Source organism: Balaenoptera ricei, chromosome 1 (genome assembly GCF_028023285.1).
Source record: "Balaenoptera ricei isolate mBalRic1 chromosome 1, mBalRic1.hap2, whole genome shotgun sequence".
Lineage (NCBI taxonomy): Eukaryota > Metazoa > Chordata > Mammalia > Artiodactyla > Balaenopteridae > Balaenoptera > Balaenoptera ricei.
This window is the reverse complement of record NC_082639.1, coordinates 20,052,550-20,072,871: the sequence shown is the minus strand read 5'-3', so window position 1 is coordinate 20,072,871 and position 20,322 is coordinate 20,052,550. Positions and strand designations below refer to the sequence as shown.

Below are 20,322 nucleotides of genomic sequence, written 5' to 3'. Positions count from 1 at the left end.
GCAGGACCTGCTGAGCACGATTGCGGTAAATAGGAAGACACTTTAAATTGCTCAGGACACAAAAACTGGCTTGAGAGGTGCCTCACCCAGAGGTCTTACTTTCAAAGTGAGAACAGATTCAGGGAGGGGCGCACGGGTGGTGGGGAGGGTAAATTCAATTTGGTGAACTGCCACACGGGGAGACCAGGCTCTGCAGCCGATGTCTTTGCTGCAGCCCGTGTAAATCCTGCAAAGCCAGGCAGCAGTGTGAGCTCGTTACTCTAACCCGTATGCAGCTCTCTTGGCCCCGCAGGCCCAGTGAGGAGCCTGCAAGAGCCCGTGGCAGACTGATATGCACCAGGATGCAGGAGGCTGCTCAGGGACCCACTCAGCCAGGCAGGGCAGGGTGGGGACAGCTGCCATCTGACCATGCCCTGCGGGGCCCAGCCTACAGCGAGGTGACTGATGACGGCGGCTGCCAGAGCCCAGGCACGAGGCCACCCACAAGCCCGTACGAGTGCAGCAAAAGAAGCCAGTGGCATGCGAAGCAGCTTCATTCAGGCCAGTTCATCTCCTATCATCCAGAATAGTCTGGCTTCCAAGCCCCTCATGGGGTCCAACCCAAACTAGAACCTCCTCCAGGTTCCTCGAATGCCCCTAAACTCTCCTCCTCTGGGGGTGTTCCCATAAGCCTCTGTATCATCAGACCCATCTGTGGCAACAATAAGCATAACTACCAGCTATTAAGATGGTTCTGTGTGTCAGGCAGGCCTTGGGCTGGGGGTGTGATGTTTTCATTAGTTCCACTTTACAGAAAACTCAGGCTCAGAGAACACTCAAGGTCACTCAACCAGGAAGTAGTGAAGTCATTTTGAACTTGTTGGGCTCCAGGGACCTAGAACCACAAGCCAGTGAAGGACTGGTCACATCATTGATCATGATGCCTTCTACGTGCCCCTCATTCTGAGAGCACCTAGACAGACCCCAGAGAGGCTCCGAGGAAGGGTTGCCAGTGTACCTCTCTGCAGAGCTGGTGGAGTTTTCACTGTCATTTATCCCTGCATCCCCAGCAGTCAGCACCGGGCATGGCAGTAAACAAGCAGCTGCTGAATGAAAGTGTAAGAAAATCAAGACTAGCTTCTCCCTGCCCAGTGCCTGGGGCCCTACATGTCCTCTTTTCCCAGGAGCCAGCCTCCCACTGCAGCTCAGTGGCTGGCTGCAGAAGGAAGGCCCTGTCTCACTGCCGGGACTGCTGCAGGCACAGGATGATCAGGTACCCAGGGCCTTAGCCAAGGCCACTCTTGGGAGACAGGGGACCTCAGAACCCTCCATGGGCTCACCTGGGCAACTGCCAACCACACTTATTACTGTGGAAATCCTATATCACTCATATATACTTGGTCCTTTGCACGTTCCTGCATGCTCTCATAGCAACCTGAGTGTGCAAGATGAACGAACGGGGCCCAGAGAGGTCAAGTGACTTGGCCACACAGATAGTTCAGGGCAGAGTAAGGACTGGCTCCCAGGTCTTCTGGTTCAAGGTCCAGGTTTCTTTGCATCATTCCAAGCTGCCCACTCTTCCTGAGGCTCAGTGATGGGAAAGGGGCCAAAGGGTTGAGATTTAAATCACAGGCCCTGAGGAATTTCAGAAAATGGGACTTGGTTTAGCCCAGTTCCTCCCAGCAGTGCTCCCCGTGGTGCTCCCTCTATCCCCGTGGATGGTCGCAGCCATAGCTAAGCCCATGCTCTGCAGTTTCAGAGATCAACAGCCTCCCCCCAACCTCCACCAATTCCCTGGATATTTGCACACTGTGTAGAGAGGAGAGGATTATGTCCCTCATTTATACTAGTAGCCAAAGCTCCAACAACTTTGATGAGAGCCACACCAGCCATCTTTCCCCAGGGCTGATGTGGGTGTTGGGGAAGGTCTATGATCTGGACAGGTCAGGCAGCGAGCCTCTGAAACTAGAATCTACACATTTCATATTTGAGGTTAAGGAAACACCTGTCTTCCTCCCCACGACTCAGGAGTCCTCTCTCAGAACCTATCCTAAGACAACGTTTTATGCACAAAGATGAAAACTGCCGTGTTATTTTTAATAGCGAAAAGTTGGAAAGGACCTTTGTCCAACATTAGTGGGATGGTTAAATGAATTATGGCACATCCATGCAATAACTGCAACCATTAAAAATATTCTTTATGAAAAAATTTACACGAGCTATGGAAACATATGATGTAACATTCAGTTAAAAAAAAAAAGAAAAGGAAGAACATAATATTGTATATGGGTGGGGGAAGCGTACTGAAGAAAAGACTGAAAGGAAATAAGACAAGATGTCCACAGAGGCTGCGTCTACATGGTAGAACGAGTTATTTTTGGCCTGCTTTACACTTTTTGATACTTTCTCTTTCCCCCTACATGCCTATGATAATCAGGGGGAAAACGCAGCAGCAGCAGCTACCCCAAATCACACCCCCCAACCCAAGGGGAGTGAACTGTCCGAACAGCCAGAAGGGTTGGGATGCTGCCTGGTGACATGGAGGAAGGTAGGTCCTGTGTCCCTTTTCCTGTAACACAAATACTCTGCCATACGCATGGGGGGCCTTGTAAACCTGCTTTTGAAATTTTTCTGGGGATTTTCATCTGACTTAGCTCTTTGGTTCTTGATGTCAGGAGCCTGTGTCTCTAAGGGGTGGGGAATACAGGTGATGAATTTCTGTTTCCAGCTCCCCAGATAGCTCCTGTCTCTCAGGGAAGAAGAAAGCCAGGTGCCTCCAGCATCTTTTCACGTGAAAGGCCTGCAGAGAGGGGCGCTGGTGATTTGTCTGGGAATTACATTTGAAATCTAAAGCCATGCCCACAGTGAGGCACTTTGCAGTCTCTCCAGGTGAGAAGGGCTTTCGAGGCTCTGGGTGAGGAGGATCTCACGGCTGCAAAGGACAGAGATGTTGGCAAGTGTGGCTGCAGGTCAAACTCAAGCTGCCAACACACAGCAGCACCCACGCTGCTCCCTAACATGTGACTGTTTGTCCACCAAGCCACCCGGCGAGAGACACACACCCAAGACCCTAAAGGCAGCGCGTGTGCCCAGCTTATCAGATACATGTTTGGTTTCTCTAGGAAAACACGCAAGATCATTTTACAGCCACTTGGAGGAGCGGATTTAAACCCAATCCTCTGTGTCCTTCAGATCTGCCCACCTTCTCCATGGCAACTAGTGTCCGTCACTCACTGCCCCCACTCACATTTCCAAGTCTGTTTGCTCTGAAAATTAACAACAGGTGCATATAAAGAAGTGTGTGAGGTGAGGGAGAAGCATGTGGGTTTCCCCCAAACCTAGAAGGCTCACAAGCCTAGACAACCCTGGAGGAAGTCAGACTTGGGAGCCCCCAGCTCTGGAGAAACAGGGACATAGCTCAGGAGGCAAAAAGTCAAAAATGAAATGCTGCTTGGCCCCCAGGGGTAGGGGGTCTTCCGACGTCAGCTCACCGAACATGTTGCCCTCGTAGCCGTCTCTTGTGAGGGGCCGGAGCTCGTTTTTCCCCATCGCATAGCGCTTGTAGCTCTGCCAGGCGAACTGCATCATCTGTAAGAAAGAGCAGAAACAGACCCTGAGCATGGAGATTCCCAACAGCGCAGGCTGGCCACCTGGCCTCGCCCTTTGCAACAGGATTTGAAACCACATTATAAAAACAATCTTCCACATTGAGAAAGACGACTTCCTCTCACCACTGTTTTATTCACAGTTATGCCTGGAAGGCTCTTCTCCTCAGACAACCCCACGTGTCTTGCGTCTACCCATAGATTCCTCAGAGAAGGCACAAAAGGCACTAAATACATTCTAGCCATCCGTCAGTGCCAAAGTGAAAAGCCACCTCTTCCATGAAGCCTTCCCGGACCTAAAGTGACCCTCTGAAGGGAAGGAAACAAAACTCACCGAGGGATGCCTGTTAGAATCTAATAGAAACTTCCCTTGAGCTAGGGGTTGTTAACTCCATTTTGTAGATAAGGAGACAGGTCAAGACATGAGGTAACTCACCCAGGATTACCCGGTGAGTGAGTGAGCATGCTGGGAATTGAACCCATGCCCTCTGGCTCCGAAGCCTTAGGTCTGTCCCCTAAAGTCACTGCTTGAGTCTCTTTGAACTCCTCCTGCCCTTGGCTTGACCCATGCTGGCTTTCCCAGGCCTCCTAGCACCCCAGCTGGTCACTGTTAGTTTTTGTTTTACTGGTTCTGGACCACAAACTCTTTGAAGCTAGAAACTACATTTTCTTTGCCTCAGTTCCCCCAAAGCACCCTGCACAGGGCTTGGCAATGAGTATCTGCCAGCTTTGTCACCCAGTGCATGCATGAGTTCTTACTACACTAAGGCAACTATGTTAGCCCCTTGGCAGCATCACAAGCACACAAGCACCTTTGTCCCCTAACTGCACTTAGCACTGGAGGCTGGAGGAACGCAAGGCGACAATCTGTCCCCAGCCCTGCTCCCCCGCCCCTCCCCAGGATCTCCCTTTTGCCTTTGATGGCAGGCTGCAGAAGAAGGACAGCAGAGCAGGCCTCTGCGGTGACCATGGGGCTGAGAAGGGAGCCAGCCCAGGCAGCAGAGGCACAGCTGAAGGACAGGCAGGTGGGAGGCAGCCTGGTGTCGTGGAAAGAACTCAGGCTTCGGGGCCGGGAGGCCCGGGTTCTAATCCTACCTCTGCCACTGTCTCTTTGACTTCGGCAAGCAACTAAATGTCTCCAAGCCTCAGCTGCCTCATCTTTGAGATGGGAATAACAAGGGCTGCTTTGCCACAATCCTGAAAGGTTTAAATGAAAGCAAGTAGCTGGAAATGCCGTTTTCGACTTCACACAGCAAGTGATCGACAAACACGAGTCCTCTTTCCTGCTCAGCCTTTAAAATACCCATCTGGTTCTCCAAGCCTCATCCATCCACCCCTCCTTTCATCCACCTTATTAGTTCTCAGACTTTGGCGTGCATCAGAATCACCTGGAGAGCTTGTTAAAACAGGCTGTTGGGCCCCATCCTTGAGTTTGTGATCCAGCAGGTCTGGGGTGGGGCCTGAGAGTCTGTCTTTCTAACACATTCCCACGTGGTCCATGGGCCACATCTGAGAACCAGCAGTCTACTATATGTGTTTATTTCTATTTCTCAGCTCACTTCCAGACACTGTCTGGCACCCTTCTGCTTTTCTCCTTCCATCTCCCAGCCCACCTTCCTGCCTCAGCACTGTCTTTCTGGACATCGCCACCTGCGTTCTCCATGCCCTGCCACTCCTGGTGCCAAGGTCTAGCAGCCATCTCTTCCAGGCACACCTGGACAGTACCCATTGCCATGCTCACCACTGGGGCCGAAACACACAGACCAGGAGGGCAGACCTGACAGGTCTGTGGCCTGGGCTCTCCGTGAAATGGCAGAATAATCTAGTACCATCTCTCCACTTCATAGATGATGAAACTGAGGCTCAGAGATGGAAGGTGGTCAGGGTGGCACAGCCAGCAGGGCTGGAATACAGCTCTTTCAACTCCCAGGCCAGCAGACCCCACCCCCCCCATGCTTGGCCTGATGTGTGGCTTCCCAGGAGACACACATGCAAATGTCACGGTACTGCATGCCAAGAACTCGGCACAGGCTTTGAGCCCTGGTTCCATTCCTCGGTTATTTTCTACTTATCTTGAATTGGCAATAAGGGAAAGTAATTGCTGGGTATGAGCGCTTAAGGGAGACTGGCCTCCTCCCTCAGTCTCTCTTATTCTGGGGGGGGCCCCCTCGATTAAGTCAGTGTGAGGGGAGGGAGGGGTGGGGGATGGGTAGGGGAGCAGCAGGAGGCTGTTAAAACAGAAATGGCAGCAGGAAAGCAGGAGCAGAGGTCTGGAGGGGGAGGACTGCACCCTACCCCCAAAGCCCACCTGCTTGAGAGAGAGAGAGAGAAGTGGGTGTGCAGGAGTAATTAAGAGAACCATAGGTATCTACATGTTCTCAAAAGGAGCTGTCACTGCAGGGACGTGGGGATGTTGGAACGTGGCCCGTTCTCACAGTCATCCACATCAACGGAGGGGAAGGAAGGCACAAATAATCCCCGTGTCACTTGGGACAGGATTCAGGAGGCAATCAGAGCTGCTCTCACACACACACGTGCACAAGGACACACAGACCCTCGAACGCTAATCCTTGTGTCTCCCACCTCGGGTCGCAAGCCCAGGCGCTGGATAAGCAGGGATGACGGGGAAAGTCCCCAGCCAGGTGGTCCTTACTTCTCTTCCTAATGCGCCCCAATCTACCAGGTGTCCTAGCCTGTGCTTGGCCGCAGTTTGGGCTGCAGCCATGGTGGGACTGCTCCCCTGGACCCCTCCCCCTCCACTTTCCTGCCAACTGCTTATCTTCCTTCAACTCTCAGCTGAAAGGGCACTTTTGCAGGGAGTCCTCCTCCTCAGCCAGGCCCCCACGACCTCCCCACATTCCTGATGTCAGGTCCCACAGCAGCCTGCAGTTAAGCTTTTATACTCGCAACCATTTGGTCAGTGCCCCCATCCCCTAGTCACTGCTGCGTGCCTGGCAACTCACCAAGGGACTGACACATAATAGGTGCTCATTAAATATGTGCTCAATGAAAGTAAGAACAAACAAGAAAATTGGCTCTGGAGCTTAACATATGGCTGGGAGACGACGTGTGGACCACACACGTCACAGGTAAAATAGGTAATGGGTCAGGGGGACCGGGGAGGGGGCGCTTCTGAGTAACAGAGGTGCTCAGAAGAAGGCAAGCGTGTGTCTCAAGGGGAGTTTCACGGGCACCCAAGTGTTCTGATGGACAAGTAGGATTGTGAGGGGCACAAAAAGAGGGTGACCTACAGAAAGGCTAATCTCACTCTGGAACTGGTGATATGTGCCTTGGGCAACCCCTGGACTTGGCTTTAGAGATGGACAGTCCCTGGTTTCATGTTTAGGCAGTTCTAAGGCTTCAAAGATTACCCAGGCCACCTCCTGCCCCATGCAAGTTCCTTAAGAAGACTAAGTAATCTCTCTTTGAACACCCCCAGTGACGGGGTGCTTACCTCTTTACCAGGAAGCTCTTCAATTGCAGAGTTTCACAAAGTTCTTTCTTATTTTTTAAATTTTTTTCATCTTTTTTTTTAAATTTTAGCAATTTCATGTATCTTTATTTATTTTATTTATTTATGGCTGCGTTGGGTCTTCGTTTCTGTGCGAGGGCTTTCTCTAGTTGCGGCGAGCGGGGGCCACTCTTCATCGCGGTGCGCGGGCCTTTCACTGTCGCGGCCTCTCTTGTTGCGGAGCACAAGCTCCAGACGCGCAGGCTCAGTGATTGTGGCTCACGGGCCTAGTTGCTCTGCGGCATGTGGGATCCTCCCAGACCAGGGCTCGAACCCGTGTCCCCTGCATTGGCAGGCAGACTCTCAACCACTGCGCCACCAGGGAAGCCCACAAAGTTCTTTCTTAATCAATCCAAATCTGCTTTTCCCTACGGGCCATGGGGAAGACAGCTCATATGCTCCCACCACAGATCTTCACCCAGGGGGAGCCAACTCTCAAGTCACCTTAGGCTGCCTGTTGGCCGGCTGAACAGCCCGGCTCCTTCAACAGATCGCCTGATGGCAGAGCTCTAAATCCCCTGAAACTGCAGATACCCATCACAACGTTTTTCCAGGGTGCCCAGACTTTGTCACCCATTTGTTATCGTTGGCTTTTGGTAACGAGCAGAAACCGAAGTGCAAACTCTCTCTGGTTACATCTGGACCAGACCCTGTGGGTGTGGACTTGCCATTTGTCCCTAACAATTGCATCTCGCTGGACTCTCCATACTCATTCCGTGCTGTCAGGATCTTTCTGGAACCAGATCTTATCATTCATTGTGTGTGTGTCTGCATGTTTTGGGTATTCTGCCTGCTTTCATGGGACCACCATCTGTGTCTCCCCCAAGTTTTGGAGAGAAACATTAAATAGCTGGGCTGAGGACAGAGTTGGGGAAACAGCAGCAGGGCCCCTCACCTGGCTCCAGCACTGCTCTTTGAGTGTCATCTGTCAACAAATGAGGAATCTTCCAGATAATCAGTCCAAGCCCTGTGTCTCCATTTTTGTATACGAAGATATTATGAAGGACAGGACTGAAATACAAACGCACTCTGCCCCAGTACAGTTAGTACAGAGAAAATAGATGGCTTTTTTTTTCTTTTAAGAAAAATCAGGGGTTAGACTGGTATGACTTGTTCTTTTTTTTTTTTTTTTTTTTTTTTTTAATGTCTGAAACATTTATATTAACATATTTCCATACATATTTCCATACAAATACAAATATGACTTGTTCTTAGAGAACGCATTTTGGCTCCTATGGATCCTCATTTTTGGTTCTAAATGCCTGCAAATCACTAACGTAAAAACCTATCAGCCACACTAGGATGGCTACAATAAACACGATGGACGATAACAAGTGTGGGCCAGGCTGTGGAGAAGTGGAAACCCTCATCAACTGCCGGTGGAAATGAAAATGGTGCAGTTGCTTTGGAAAACAGTTTGGCATAAAAAGTTAAATATGGAGTTATGATGTGACCCAGCAATTCCACTCCTGGGTGTAGACTTGTGCAGAACAGAGTTAACACAGTAGGCCTGAGACTTCTATCCCTAGAAAGGCTCTGCTTGCAAATTTGGCCCTTGGCTGGCGCCTGGGAACTTGGATTTAGTGAGTGTTCTCACCACTGTCTGATGGGTAAGGGTGGTTTACTGCACCGAGACTGTACAAACAATGTGGTGTATGCTGAACACCTGCCTTCCTTCTGGGAGTCTGGAATTTTGGTACATGTTAGGCCGAGGGTACTTACAAGACCAGCCCCCAGTAAAAACCTTGGGCACTGAGTCTCTAATGAACTTCCTGGTGGATGGCGTCTCACACGTGTCATCACAACTCAGTGCTGAATGAACGAAGTGTGTTCTGGGTGACTCCACCCAGAGAGGACTCTTGCATGCTGGGTCTGGTTTCCCCAGGGCTTCTCTGTATGCACATCTCCCCTTTGATGATTTTGCTTTGTGTCCTTTCACTGTAGTAAATCAGCCAGGAGTAGGACTATGTGCCCTCCTGGTGAATCACTGAACCTAGCGGTGGTATTGGGGACCTTGACATATACCCTAGAAAATTAAAAACATATGTCCATACAGAAAGTTGTACACAAATGTGCATAGCAGCACTATTTGTAATAGCCCAAAAGTGGAAGCAACCCAAATGTCCATTGACTGATGAATGAACCAACAAAATGTGTAAATAGATACAATGGAATATTATTTGGCCATAGAAAGGAATGCAGTGCTGAGACATGCTCCAATGCGGATGAACCTTGAAAACACTGCGCTCAGTGAAAGAAGCCAGACACAAAAGGCCACACAGCATATGATTCCATGTATATGAAATGTCCAGAATAGGCACACCTATAGACAGAAAGTAGATTAGTAGTCACCAGGGGTGAGGGAAAAAGACACGGAGAATGACGGCTAATGGGTATGGGGCCTTTTGGGATGATGAAAATGTTCTAAATTGATTGTGATAATGACTGTACAACTCTGGGAATGTACTAAAATCCACTGGAATTTACACTTTAAAATGGTGAATTTTATCATATGTGAATTATAACTCAGTAAAGCTGTTATTAATTTATATTTTTAAAAACTATTAATGGGGACAAATAGATATCACATGCCATTTGATATGACACACTAAGAAGAACACACGTCATTTCAGTGGTAATCCTGCCCAAAATGCAAACCTGAACCGAATCATGAGGAAAGATCAGACAAACCCAAATTGAGAGACAACCTACAACATAAATGACCTTTACTTTTCAAAAACATCAAGGTCGTGAAAGAAAAGGAAAGACAGAGGAACTGTTCCAGCCTGAAGGAGACTAAAGAGACATGAACTAAATGTAATACATGATCTTGGATGCGATCCTGGAGCAGAAATAATAACAACTACTATTATTATTATTACTATAAAGGACAATCGTCAAGATAATTGACAAAATGTGAATGGGGTATAGGGATCAGATAGTATTGTGTCAATGTTAATTTTCTGGTTTTACTATGGTTATATAGAAAAGTAGAACCAACCTTTTGGAAATACACAATGAAGTATTTAGGGGTAAGGAGGCATTATGCTTGCAACTTACTCCCAAATAGTTCAGAAACCTCTGTGTGTGTGTGTGTGTGTGCAGAAAGAGAGAGAGAGTGTACACAAAGCAAACAGGGTAAAACACTAACATTTGAGGAATCTGGGTGAAGGGTAAATGTGAATCTTTGTAGTATTTTTTGCAACTTTTCTAAAAGTCTGAATTCTATTTTAAAAAATAGTAGGGAACGTTGCAGGATGTTGATGTCATTTTCACCCAGATTTATACATGACAGAATTCTGTTTTCCCCCACTTGTATAAATTATGATAGAATGTGCTTGTTGCCAGTCTCCTTGTGGCTCCTCTTACCCCTTGGTTCCTCAAAAGCCCTATTGGGCTTTCACATTCCCCTCACCAAGCCTGTCCCACCCACACTGGTCAGAAGATGGAGCAAATGAGGAACTAGCAATTTTGGTTTCTCCTTTTATAATTATATTACCATGTTCAAATGAGGTGCCCATCCTCACTCTGTTCTTCCTGTTCCAAAAATAAACTAAAAGGCACCTTTTGTGGCTCTAAGCGTTTTCCAGAAGTTCCAGCCCAGTCTGGGCTCAGCCCCCCATGCCCTTTTCTCCCACCTCTGGGTCACTACTTTCACTTGAACTCAGTTCTGTGCCCCGTACTTGCCTCTTCTGCTTACATCCTTTCCGATAGTTTAAAAAATAAGGTTGATCTGTCTATCTATCTATCCATCCATCTACCTACCTACCTATCTTTTAATGCATCCAAGGTATACAAGCTCATTGCAGAAAAACAGAGAGAAAGAAAATAATCATCTACCATTTAAATATTATAACCACTGTTGCCACTTTGGTGTCTTTCTTTCCACTCTTTTTCATTTATCTTTGCTTCTTCCAGTGATGATGACATAAACATCTTCCATGTTATTACAAAGGCTTTGTAAACATCATTTTAGATAGCTATATAATAGCTCCGCAAGTAGGTTCAGCATCATTTACTTAACCTTCCTCCCAAATAATTGTACATGTCAGTGATTTCTATTTTGGGGCTATTGTAAATAATGTCATAATGGACATCTTTGTGCACACTCCCTTTTCTATATTTCAGGTAAGTTCCTTAGGCCAGAGCCTCTAAGAAATTGCTAGGAAAAAAATTAAAAGTTATTAATAAGTACGTTCCCTTTTAAAGATTAAACCCAGACAGCTAGTTTTGCCCACTGCTGTGCAAAACTTGAATAGGAAAGTATATAACAATTTCATGACAACACATAAAGTAGTTCACTTGGGAAGATAAAACTAACATCATGAATGATCATTGCGCATATTTGTGCAGCTCTCTGCACACTTTCTCTCATTTGATCAGGCAGTTCAGTGGGCTTGACAGGATAGGTATTGTTCCCAATTAAAAATAATCATGCAAGGGCTAAAGTATGAGATGTAAAGTATGAAACGGGTATTAAAAATTGTGTTTCCAAATGTTTAGTGATATAAACTAAATATCACTATATAGGGAGAGACACACAAAGATGTTCATTATATAATATTAGTTGGAAAAGCAGAATACCAAGTTACATGGTGTGAAGATCACTGGACTATGTATGAGTGTTTTAAAGGAAAAAAAAAAATACTGGAAGGAAATGCACAAAAATGCTGACAGTGGTTATGTCAGATAGTGAGAGGTTTAGTGGTTATTTTTTTCTTCTTATTGACCTATATTTTCTGGATTTTCTATAATGAATATCTAGAAATGTTTGTAAGGTGAAAATGAAAGATTGTTAAAATGAAAAACATAAGGAAGAAATGTTATAGTGCTACTCCTAAAGCCTAAAGGGATTGTGTAGGTGGTTGGCCTTGGGGTGGATGGGAGGGAGCGGGTTTTGATAGAAGAGAAGGCCTTTCCAGCCAGGAGTCAGAGAGGGGGCCAACCAGCAAGAGAAGTGAAGCAGCTGATGGGGGTAGGGGCAGCCTGAGCTACAGAAAGAGAAATCAAGAACGTGGCTGTAAGAATCAAGAGACACGAGAACTAAACACCTCTGCCCGCACTGGGTTCTAGAAATACACACCAGGCAGTCGTCATTTTTGTGTGTGCACGTGTGTGTGTGCATGCATGCGTGTCCCTGCTAGAGACAGGAGCTCTGGATGGTCTGGAAGCCCCTCCCTTCCAGCAGTCTACGCTTTATAGATTCAAAGAACACCTAACAATAGATCACAAAGCCTTCCCTTCACCGAGCTCTGCAGAGGCAGGAAACAAAGCTTCAGTGAGAGGCAGAGCAATCAGAGCAGAATCCTAAGACACCTCTTCAGTTCTTTCTCAAACAAAAGCTGTTCTTGTCCACCTGAACAAATTGCAATGACATGAACTCTTAAAATGAAAAATATTTACTAATTTGAGGCAGACATTACTATTTTGTTTAAGATGTTCTTTCTACCTGTCTCAGAGCTCTAGCATCCTCTCCTGCAGAAAAGTGACTAGAATCCACTGCATTGCCCAGACAAAGACACCCACCCCAGCCTGAGGGGCCCCAGAATGATGGAGCCAAGAAATGATGCGTTTGGGGAGAGGAAGAAATAGGAATACTGGCGGACCGCCTTGAGAGTGGGAAACTGAATAGAAAGTTTGCATTGGAAAGTTCTTTGGCGGCAGCTAGGGAGAAAGGAGCGATCACTGAAGCAGTGAGACATTCTCCCCTTTTAAAAATAAAACACGCACACAGACAGGATCAGGTCTGGCAATGACCCAGAAGCACAGCTGCAACATCTCAAAGCTGCCAGGAAGGGAAATGGATTTTCCCAGTCATTAAAGACAAGTGCTCACACAGTGACTTGTAGCCTTACTGGTGTCTCCCAGCAGTGACACCTGGCCCATCTGCAGGGGCTGAGTGGGAAATGGCTTGGTCTCTAATGATCCCAGGATCTAATGACCACACAGATGAAGAGATTAGAATGTTCGGGTGATTTTTTTCTCCTTCACTTTCAGCACAGCCCAGGGAAACAGCTGACAGCTTGGTGCCTAAAACCATCCACATTAGATTTCTCAGTCCACCCCCTTCTATCACAAAATGATCTGATTGACAACTGCTGATGAGACATCTGTGAACGCACATAACCCCTGGCCTATAGTTCAGAAGCGGATGCAGGATGGGGTTTGGTTGTGCTGAGGGGTGGAGGGGTGGGTGGGGAGTAGACAGGGAGGTGCTACCTCTAACCCTCTCACTTCTGGGTTTGCTTGAGCTACTGAAGGACAAATGTAGGAAGTGAAAATGTGATATGACTTCTGACCTATCTGAGGTCCAGAGAGCACGCCCACATCCTGCCCAGGATGGGATTCAGATTTGAGCAGTCTCAGAAATCTCACCCCACCTGTAGCTGTTCTAAGGCACCATGGCTGAGAGTGTGGGACCTGGAGGCAGACAGACCCTTGTTATTCAGTGTGGTCCAGGGACCAGCAGCTGGGCATACCCAGGGAGCATGTTAGGAATGCAGCATCCCGGGCCCCACCCCAGACCTGCTGAGTCAAAGCCAGCATTTTAACAAGATCCTCAAGTTATCCAAATGCACATTAAAGTTTGAGAAGCTGCTCTAGGGCTCTGCTACCTACTGGCTGTGCAGCCTTGAGTGAGTGCCTTAACCTCTCTGAGTCTCAGTTTCCTCATCTGTAAAAGGACAGGAATATTTAATCCTTATAATAACCCTGAGAGTAAATAAGATAACACTTGCTTAGCACAGCAGCTGGAACATAATATGTGCTCAGTAAAAAGCAGCCATATGATGACTGCTACACTATTAATTTATCTACTAAGTATCTCTTCATCCATTTCTCTCTGCACCACCACTCTAATCCATACCACTCCCATCTCTTCATGGGACTCCCGCAGCAGCCTCCTAACTGGCCTAGAGGAGTCCTCTCTGGCCTCCTACATGGTTCTCCACACTGCGGCCATGGTGATTATTCGAAGGACAAATTTATTCATATCTCTACCCCACCCCCAACACACACTTAAACAGTTCCATCAGATATAAAGATCAAACTCAGTAAAGCCCATCAAGCCTTGTAGAGTCCACCCATTCATGCCTCCAGCCTCAGCTTATCCTCCCCGTCTCTGCCCAGCCGTACTAGCTTTCTTTCTCAGTTCCTCAAAGAGCCATGCCTCCTCCTACCACAGGGCCTTTGCACACGATAGTCCCTCTCCTTGGACCACTCCTCGCTCTACTTTTTTCCTGGTAAATTCCACTCATCTTTCAGATCTCAGCTTAGTTTCCACGTCCTAGAAGAGCCTGACCTCCTGGACTGTGTTGAATCTTCCTATTATAGAGGATTATTAAAGTCAGAATTTTACATTCATTGCGTGATTGGTTAATTAGTATCTATTCCTCCCACACACACCAGAACACAGGCTCCATTTGCTCACTATTGCTCCCCAGCACCTAACAGATTGCCCAGCACACACAGGTCCTCCATAAAAGTACGCTGAATAAATATCTAAGGATGGTGACGACAGAGGGGGAGCTCCCCGGGGCTGCTAGTGTTGTGAGAACCAAGGGGAAAGGGGGATGCCTGGGACAGAAACACCTACTGCCTGGTGGCTTTGCCTCAACAAGGGTTTTAGAAGGCCCAATAAGGGAACAGCTCCAACTGTGAGGCCACAGGGATAGCAAGAACGGGTGAGACACATTCCCATGGGACACCTTTATGATCTTGGTACAGAGTCTGCAGATGAACAAAGGGAGCTGATGGAGAAGGTCACAAGCAAATCGAGCTCTGCCACTGCATTGAGATTGGTTCCCTGACTGCAAAGTGAAGGGTCCTCCCCACTCTCTTCTGTCAAAGCCTGGGCATCGGGGTGGAGGCAGGGAGATGGGGAGTTGTGGACAAAGATGGATGACAGTATGAAAGACCTCAGCACATCTGTGAGTGAAATTCCAAGGGGAAATGGTTCAACAAGGCCATTTTGAAGAACCTGAGTATAAAAATGGCCTATGTGTAGGTAGCTCTACTATTTCCAAAGTGCTTTGCCTTCCTGATTTGAGCCTTATGGTCCTGTGAGTGAGGCAGGGTGGGTGTCATCATCACCCCCATTTTACAGAAAAAGAAACTGCACTTCCACATACATACACTTATGGAATATATAGCATGTGCCAAACACCATGAAGAGGGCTTTTATATGTATTAGCACGTGCAGTTTTCACCACAGCTCTGAGAGGTCCTCTCAAGGAGGAGGTAAGCCATGGTAGTCAAGCGCCTGGCTTTGGATCCCAGCTTTCCGCAGCTGTGTGTCCTTAGACAAGATACTTAACCTCCCTGTGCCTTATCTCATTTGTTTAAAGATAAGGATACTGTTATATTATGCTTAACCAGTGTTTTCCATGAGTCATCAGTGTTTTACATATATGTTAACTCTTTAATCGTCACACTAATTTTATAAGATTAGTCTATCATTGCTCCCATTCTCATATGAGGAAACTGAGGCACATGCCCAAGTGTCACAGCAAGCAAGTGGCAGAGCCAGGATTCGAACCCAGGCAGTCTACGCTCTTGTCAGAATACTCTATGCTTCTCATAGAATGGAGCAATTACCATGCCTGCCTCCAATGGGGCTGCAAGGATTGCAGTCATCCCTTGGTATCCAGGACCCCCCACAGATATCAAAATCCATGGATGCTCAAGTCCCTTATGTAAAATGGCGTGGTACAGTTGGTCCTCCTTATCCTTGGGTTCTGCATCTGCGGATTCACCAACCTCAGATTGAATTTCGGTTGGTTGAATCCATGGATGCAGAACACATGGATACGGAGGGCTGTTTGTAATTACAATGCAAGGCATTCGGCACAGCTCCCGGCACACAGAAAACTCTGTCGTAAGTATTAGCACTTGTGGTCTGTGGCCCTGGGATCCACATCATCTTCCCATGTCCAGAAACATCAGCACCATCCACCTGAAACCTCAGAGCCCTCTGGAGTCTCCTTCTACTCCATACCTCACGTTCACTCTCCAGCAATCCTGTCGACAACACCTCTGATTCACCCCTTTCCCATCCCCCTCCCAGTCCAACACTGTCCCTGGACCTCAGTATGGGCTCCCCGCTTCCTCTCTCAGACACCCCCCGCCACATCCTTTCTCTATACAACCAACAGACTAAGCCCTTTAAAAATGCAAGCCATCAAATGTCATTCCTCTGTGTAAGAGCGTCCAAGAACTCCCCAAGGCACCATGCCTGAAAGGCCTGCCTCTGACCTCTTCCCAGGCCCCTTCCCACTCTCCACGCTTCAGCCACAGGGGCCTCTGGACAATACCTCAAACTCACACGGCACCTCCCCACCTAGGGTCGGCAGAATAACGGCCCTCAAAGGTGCCCATGTCCTAATCCCTGGAACTTGTATGTATGGTAAAATGGAATTACGGTTTCAGATGGAATTAAGATTACTAATCAGCTGATCTTGAGGTGGGGAGATTAGCCTGGATTATCCAGGTGGGCCCAATGTAATCACAAGGGTCCTTAGAAGTGAGAGAGGGAAGAGGCAGGAAAGTCAAAGTGGTGAGATGTGAAAACGACTCCACTGGCCATTGTTGGCTTTGAAGATGGAGGAAGGGGCCATAAACTAAGGAATCCAGGGGGACTCCAGAAGCTGGAAAAGGCAAGGGAATGGATTTTCCCCTAGAGCCTCCAGAAAGGAAGGCAGCCTAGCTAACATCTTGATTTTAGCCCAGGAAGACTCGTTTTAGACTTCTGATCTCCAGAACTGTAAAAGAATAAATCTGTGTTGTTTCAAGTCACTAAGTTTGTGTGATTTGTGACTACAGCAATAGGAAACTAATATACTACTTCAGGGCCTTAGCACTTCCCAGTGAAAAACTGAATGAACAAAACCCACCAAATTTCCAATGCACTTTCACACCACCACAGCCCTTTTTCTACATAAGGAATTCTGATACTCGGGAGCAGAGGTACCAGCATTCTGGAATTCACTGTTCCACAGCCCCTTGCCATCCATCAATGACAGTACTTAAGACTTCTGCAGGATAATAATTTCCTTCATGTCTCTTCCCCTGCCCTTGAGCTCTGTGACCCAATGCATCCCCAACCCCTAGCATGAGGCTGGCCCAACAAAGGACGTCAACATAGCACATTAGTAATAAGAATGGCTATATGCGTTACCTCTATTATCCAGTAGTGGACACGTACTGCACACCTAGCATGTGCTGAGCACTGGGGCTAAGCCTTTCAGAAGCACTTCATCCTGCACCACAACCCTGTTAGGATGGGTTACCGTTGTTATCCCTATTTTACAGCATGAAGCAGGTGAGTCCTGGAGGGTTAAGTAACTTTTCCAAGGATGCAGAACAAATAGTGGCAGAGCCAGGCAATGGATGCAAGAGGACAACTTGGGGGTCTGAATGCTTAACCATGACAGCACACTGTTTCCCACGCTACAACCCTCCGAGGTAAGATGAGTGTCTCCTTTTCCCAACATTTGGGGCCAGGCAGCTGGCAAGTGGCAGAGCCAGTGTTTGAAGCTGGGGTCTGACTGATTCCAAAGGCTGTGTCCCTTCCATCTCACCAGGCTGCTCCACTGTCCACTGAATGAATGAACAAAACATCAACCCAGCACCTCTGGACGGCACGTGGCACACAGAATCAAAATGAGGGCTGGCTGCTGCCAACTGCCATGCGGCCCATCCTGAGGCCTGCTTCTTTTTGAAAACAAGAACTGTCCAAATTTCCAGTTCCCGAAGGCTCAGCACGCTAGAAGGGAGGGATGACCTGCTTTAAAGCTGCCCCAGCAGAGCCTGGGGTCTCTGGAAACGCAAAAGAGGCAGAACCAGTTCTTTCGCCTAAATGTTGAGAATTTTTTAAAAAGAAAGGAAAAAAAAACAGGTTTACGTGAAAACAAGGAAAATACCAAAGTGAGTGGCAGGGAGACATTAACTGGGGCATGGAGAGAAGTAATCTCTGTTGCCAGGTTGCCTAGAGAGGTAACACCACTGGAAATCTGGAAGATCAGCCTTGATTAACACTTTCTAAAGGTTGTTAGTGGCATCTGTGACAGCAAGGGGCTTAGGTGACCTGTCTCAAGGCCCTTGGGGTTCTCATGGAGGCCCTCAGCTGAGGATGAGAACAAAAGGCTTCAGGAGGGCAGGAGTCTTGTCTTCTAGGCAGTGTTGCCATCTCTTGAAGAGCCAGCTCTGGGTACAGAATCCTTGGGACCCCATCTTTAACTCACGCGTGTAGAACCACGTGAAACTGTCTATATTCTCCTTGGAGCCGAAAAAGAATTAGTACTACTTTCCTCAGAGGTACCATTCCTGGACCCAAGAAGGAGGCCTGAAAACCTCTGGACACGCATGGGCAGTGAAGGGCCCTGTTTCTTGCCCTGTACAATTGTTTCCATTAAGGCTTGGAGAATGAGCTAGTATTTATTGAGCACCTCCATGTACCAGCCCCTGTGCCAGATGTTACCGTTACTTTATCTCATTTAATCCTCCATTGCTCCTCTGGGAAGTAGCCCATTTTATAGATAACAAAACTGAGACTCAGAAAGGTTCAATAATTATTCCAAGGGCACACAGCCAATAAGTGAAGGATTTGGATTCAAACCTAGGTCTGATTCCAACCTTTGCCTCTTCCTGTTCTTTTCTCAACTTCCCCTCACCTGACATCCATTTTAAAAAAGTGTGTTGAGCATCTACCCCATGTTCTGGTACATGCAGCAGTAAACAAGACAGGCAAGGTTCCTGCCTTCATGGCTCGTATACTGTGGGGAGACGGACAATAAGAAATAAGCAGGGTAATTTTGAATAGTGATAAGCACTTTGAAGAAAAATCAAGCAAGAGGGGAGAGGATGACTGAGTGGGTGGAGGTGGCCAAGGAAGGCCTCCAAGTTGATAACTGAGCTGAGATCTTAATGAGTATCTGAAAAAAAAACTCCTCCTGTTTCCCACGTGTAGCCTGAGACATGCATTTGACTTTTCTCTTTATTCCCCCTGGGGCCCCATCAGCGGAGATTCCAAAGTACATATTTTCTTTTTTTGGCTAGAAAGCCTTGTACAACCCACTGATAAGGTTACCCGTTCACAACAGGAGAAAGAATTTCAAAGCAGTAAACTGACCTGCTCAGCCTTACAAACACCATATAAAAGACTCAGGTCCTGGAGCTCATTCATCCTACGAAGCCAAAGAGCTGCCACCCCATAAGCACTCCTTCAGTTTGCATTAATCAGACAGCTCAACATAGGTTTTCTTTTCATTTTTCTAGGTCTGTGATGATGGATGATGTGCAGTGGCACTTCTGGATTCATAATAACGGGAACCGGTGGTGTTTTCTCACTCCTACAAGACTCAACTTCATGGGACATTTAGGACATCTTCCTTGAGAGTGCTGAGCTAAAGTGCTGTGTTCTTGAAAGGATTATTGCAGTCTTATTATAAAAGATAACCTAATCACACGGGAGAGGGTAAAACATCAAGCAATTTGATTTCAAAACCCTGAAATAGAATACCAAAGAATAATTAACTACGAAAACCAAAAGGCTCTAATCTTGATGAGCTAATGGGACAGACTAGAAAAGAGAGAGAGAAAACTCAGATCTTCAGGTTTCACAGAGTTTTGAATTGTTTGAATGATCAAAATCAAAGCTCACACAAGGCTTCGGCTGGCTTGATTCTGAGGTGCTCCCACCTCTCAGAACCTTCCTCGAATCCCCACTCCCCACTCCCAAGTAACCGGATGCACCTGCCCCAGCTCCGCCGCTCTGGCTTCTGATAAGAAAGAGCAGACTTTTCTCTTTCTCAGCTGCCTCCAGATCTGGCTTCCTGCTGGGGCCTGTAAACCTGCTGCAGGAAGGTGGCAGCTCCTGCCAAGCCCGCAAAACAGACCCTTTCACAGAAGGGAGACAAACGGACTGACGGCCAGTGACAGTGATTTGAGAAAACCTTCACAAAATTCCTCTTCCCTTTATTTGCTTTTGAGGTACAACTACGGGTGACAGTGGCTCACAGGGTCTTGAAAGACATAAATCTCAAAGACAGGCCGTTTTAGACACTGCCTACAAAAGAAAGGCCTTGGTGAGATTTCTGTCACCGACAGCCGTATATGCTGTATAAAGGAGAAAACCATCGTGTTTTCCCAATTTTGAGCACAGTGGCTGGAAAAAAACATCGCATAAAAGGATCTCAGTTCAGCTGGCTGGGGTGGGGGCAGGGTGAGGGT

The 20,322-nt window shown here is 47.4% G+C and overlaps 1 protein-coding gene across 2 annotated transcripts in view; it reads right to left on the bottom strand.

The window, feature by feature from the left end:
• Nucleotides 1–20,322, bottom strand: part of MAN1C1 (mannosidase alpha class 1C member 1) — a 132,432-nt gene that overhangs the window by 75,352 nt on the left and 36,758 nt on the right. For both annotated transcript variants that reach the window (XM_059915987.1, XM_059915986.1), the window contains exon 2: nt 3,471–3,567. In XM_059915987.1, the coding sequence (XP_059771970.1) occupies nt 3,471–3,567 (97 nt within the window). The remainder of the gene's footprint in view (nt 1–3,470; nt 3,568–20,322) is intronic.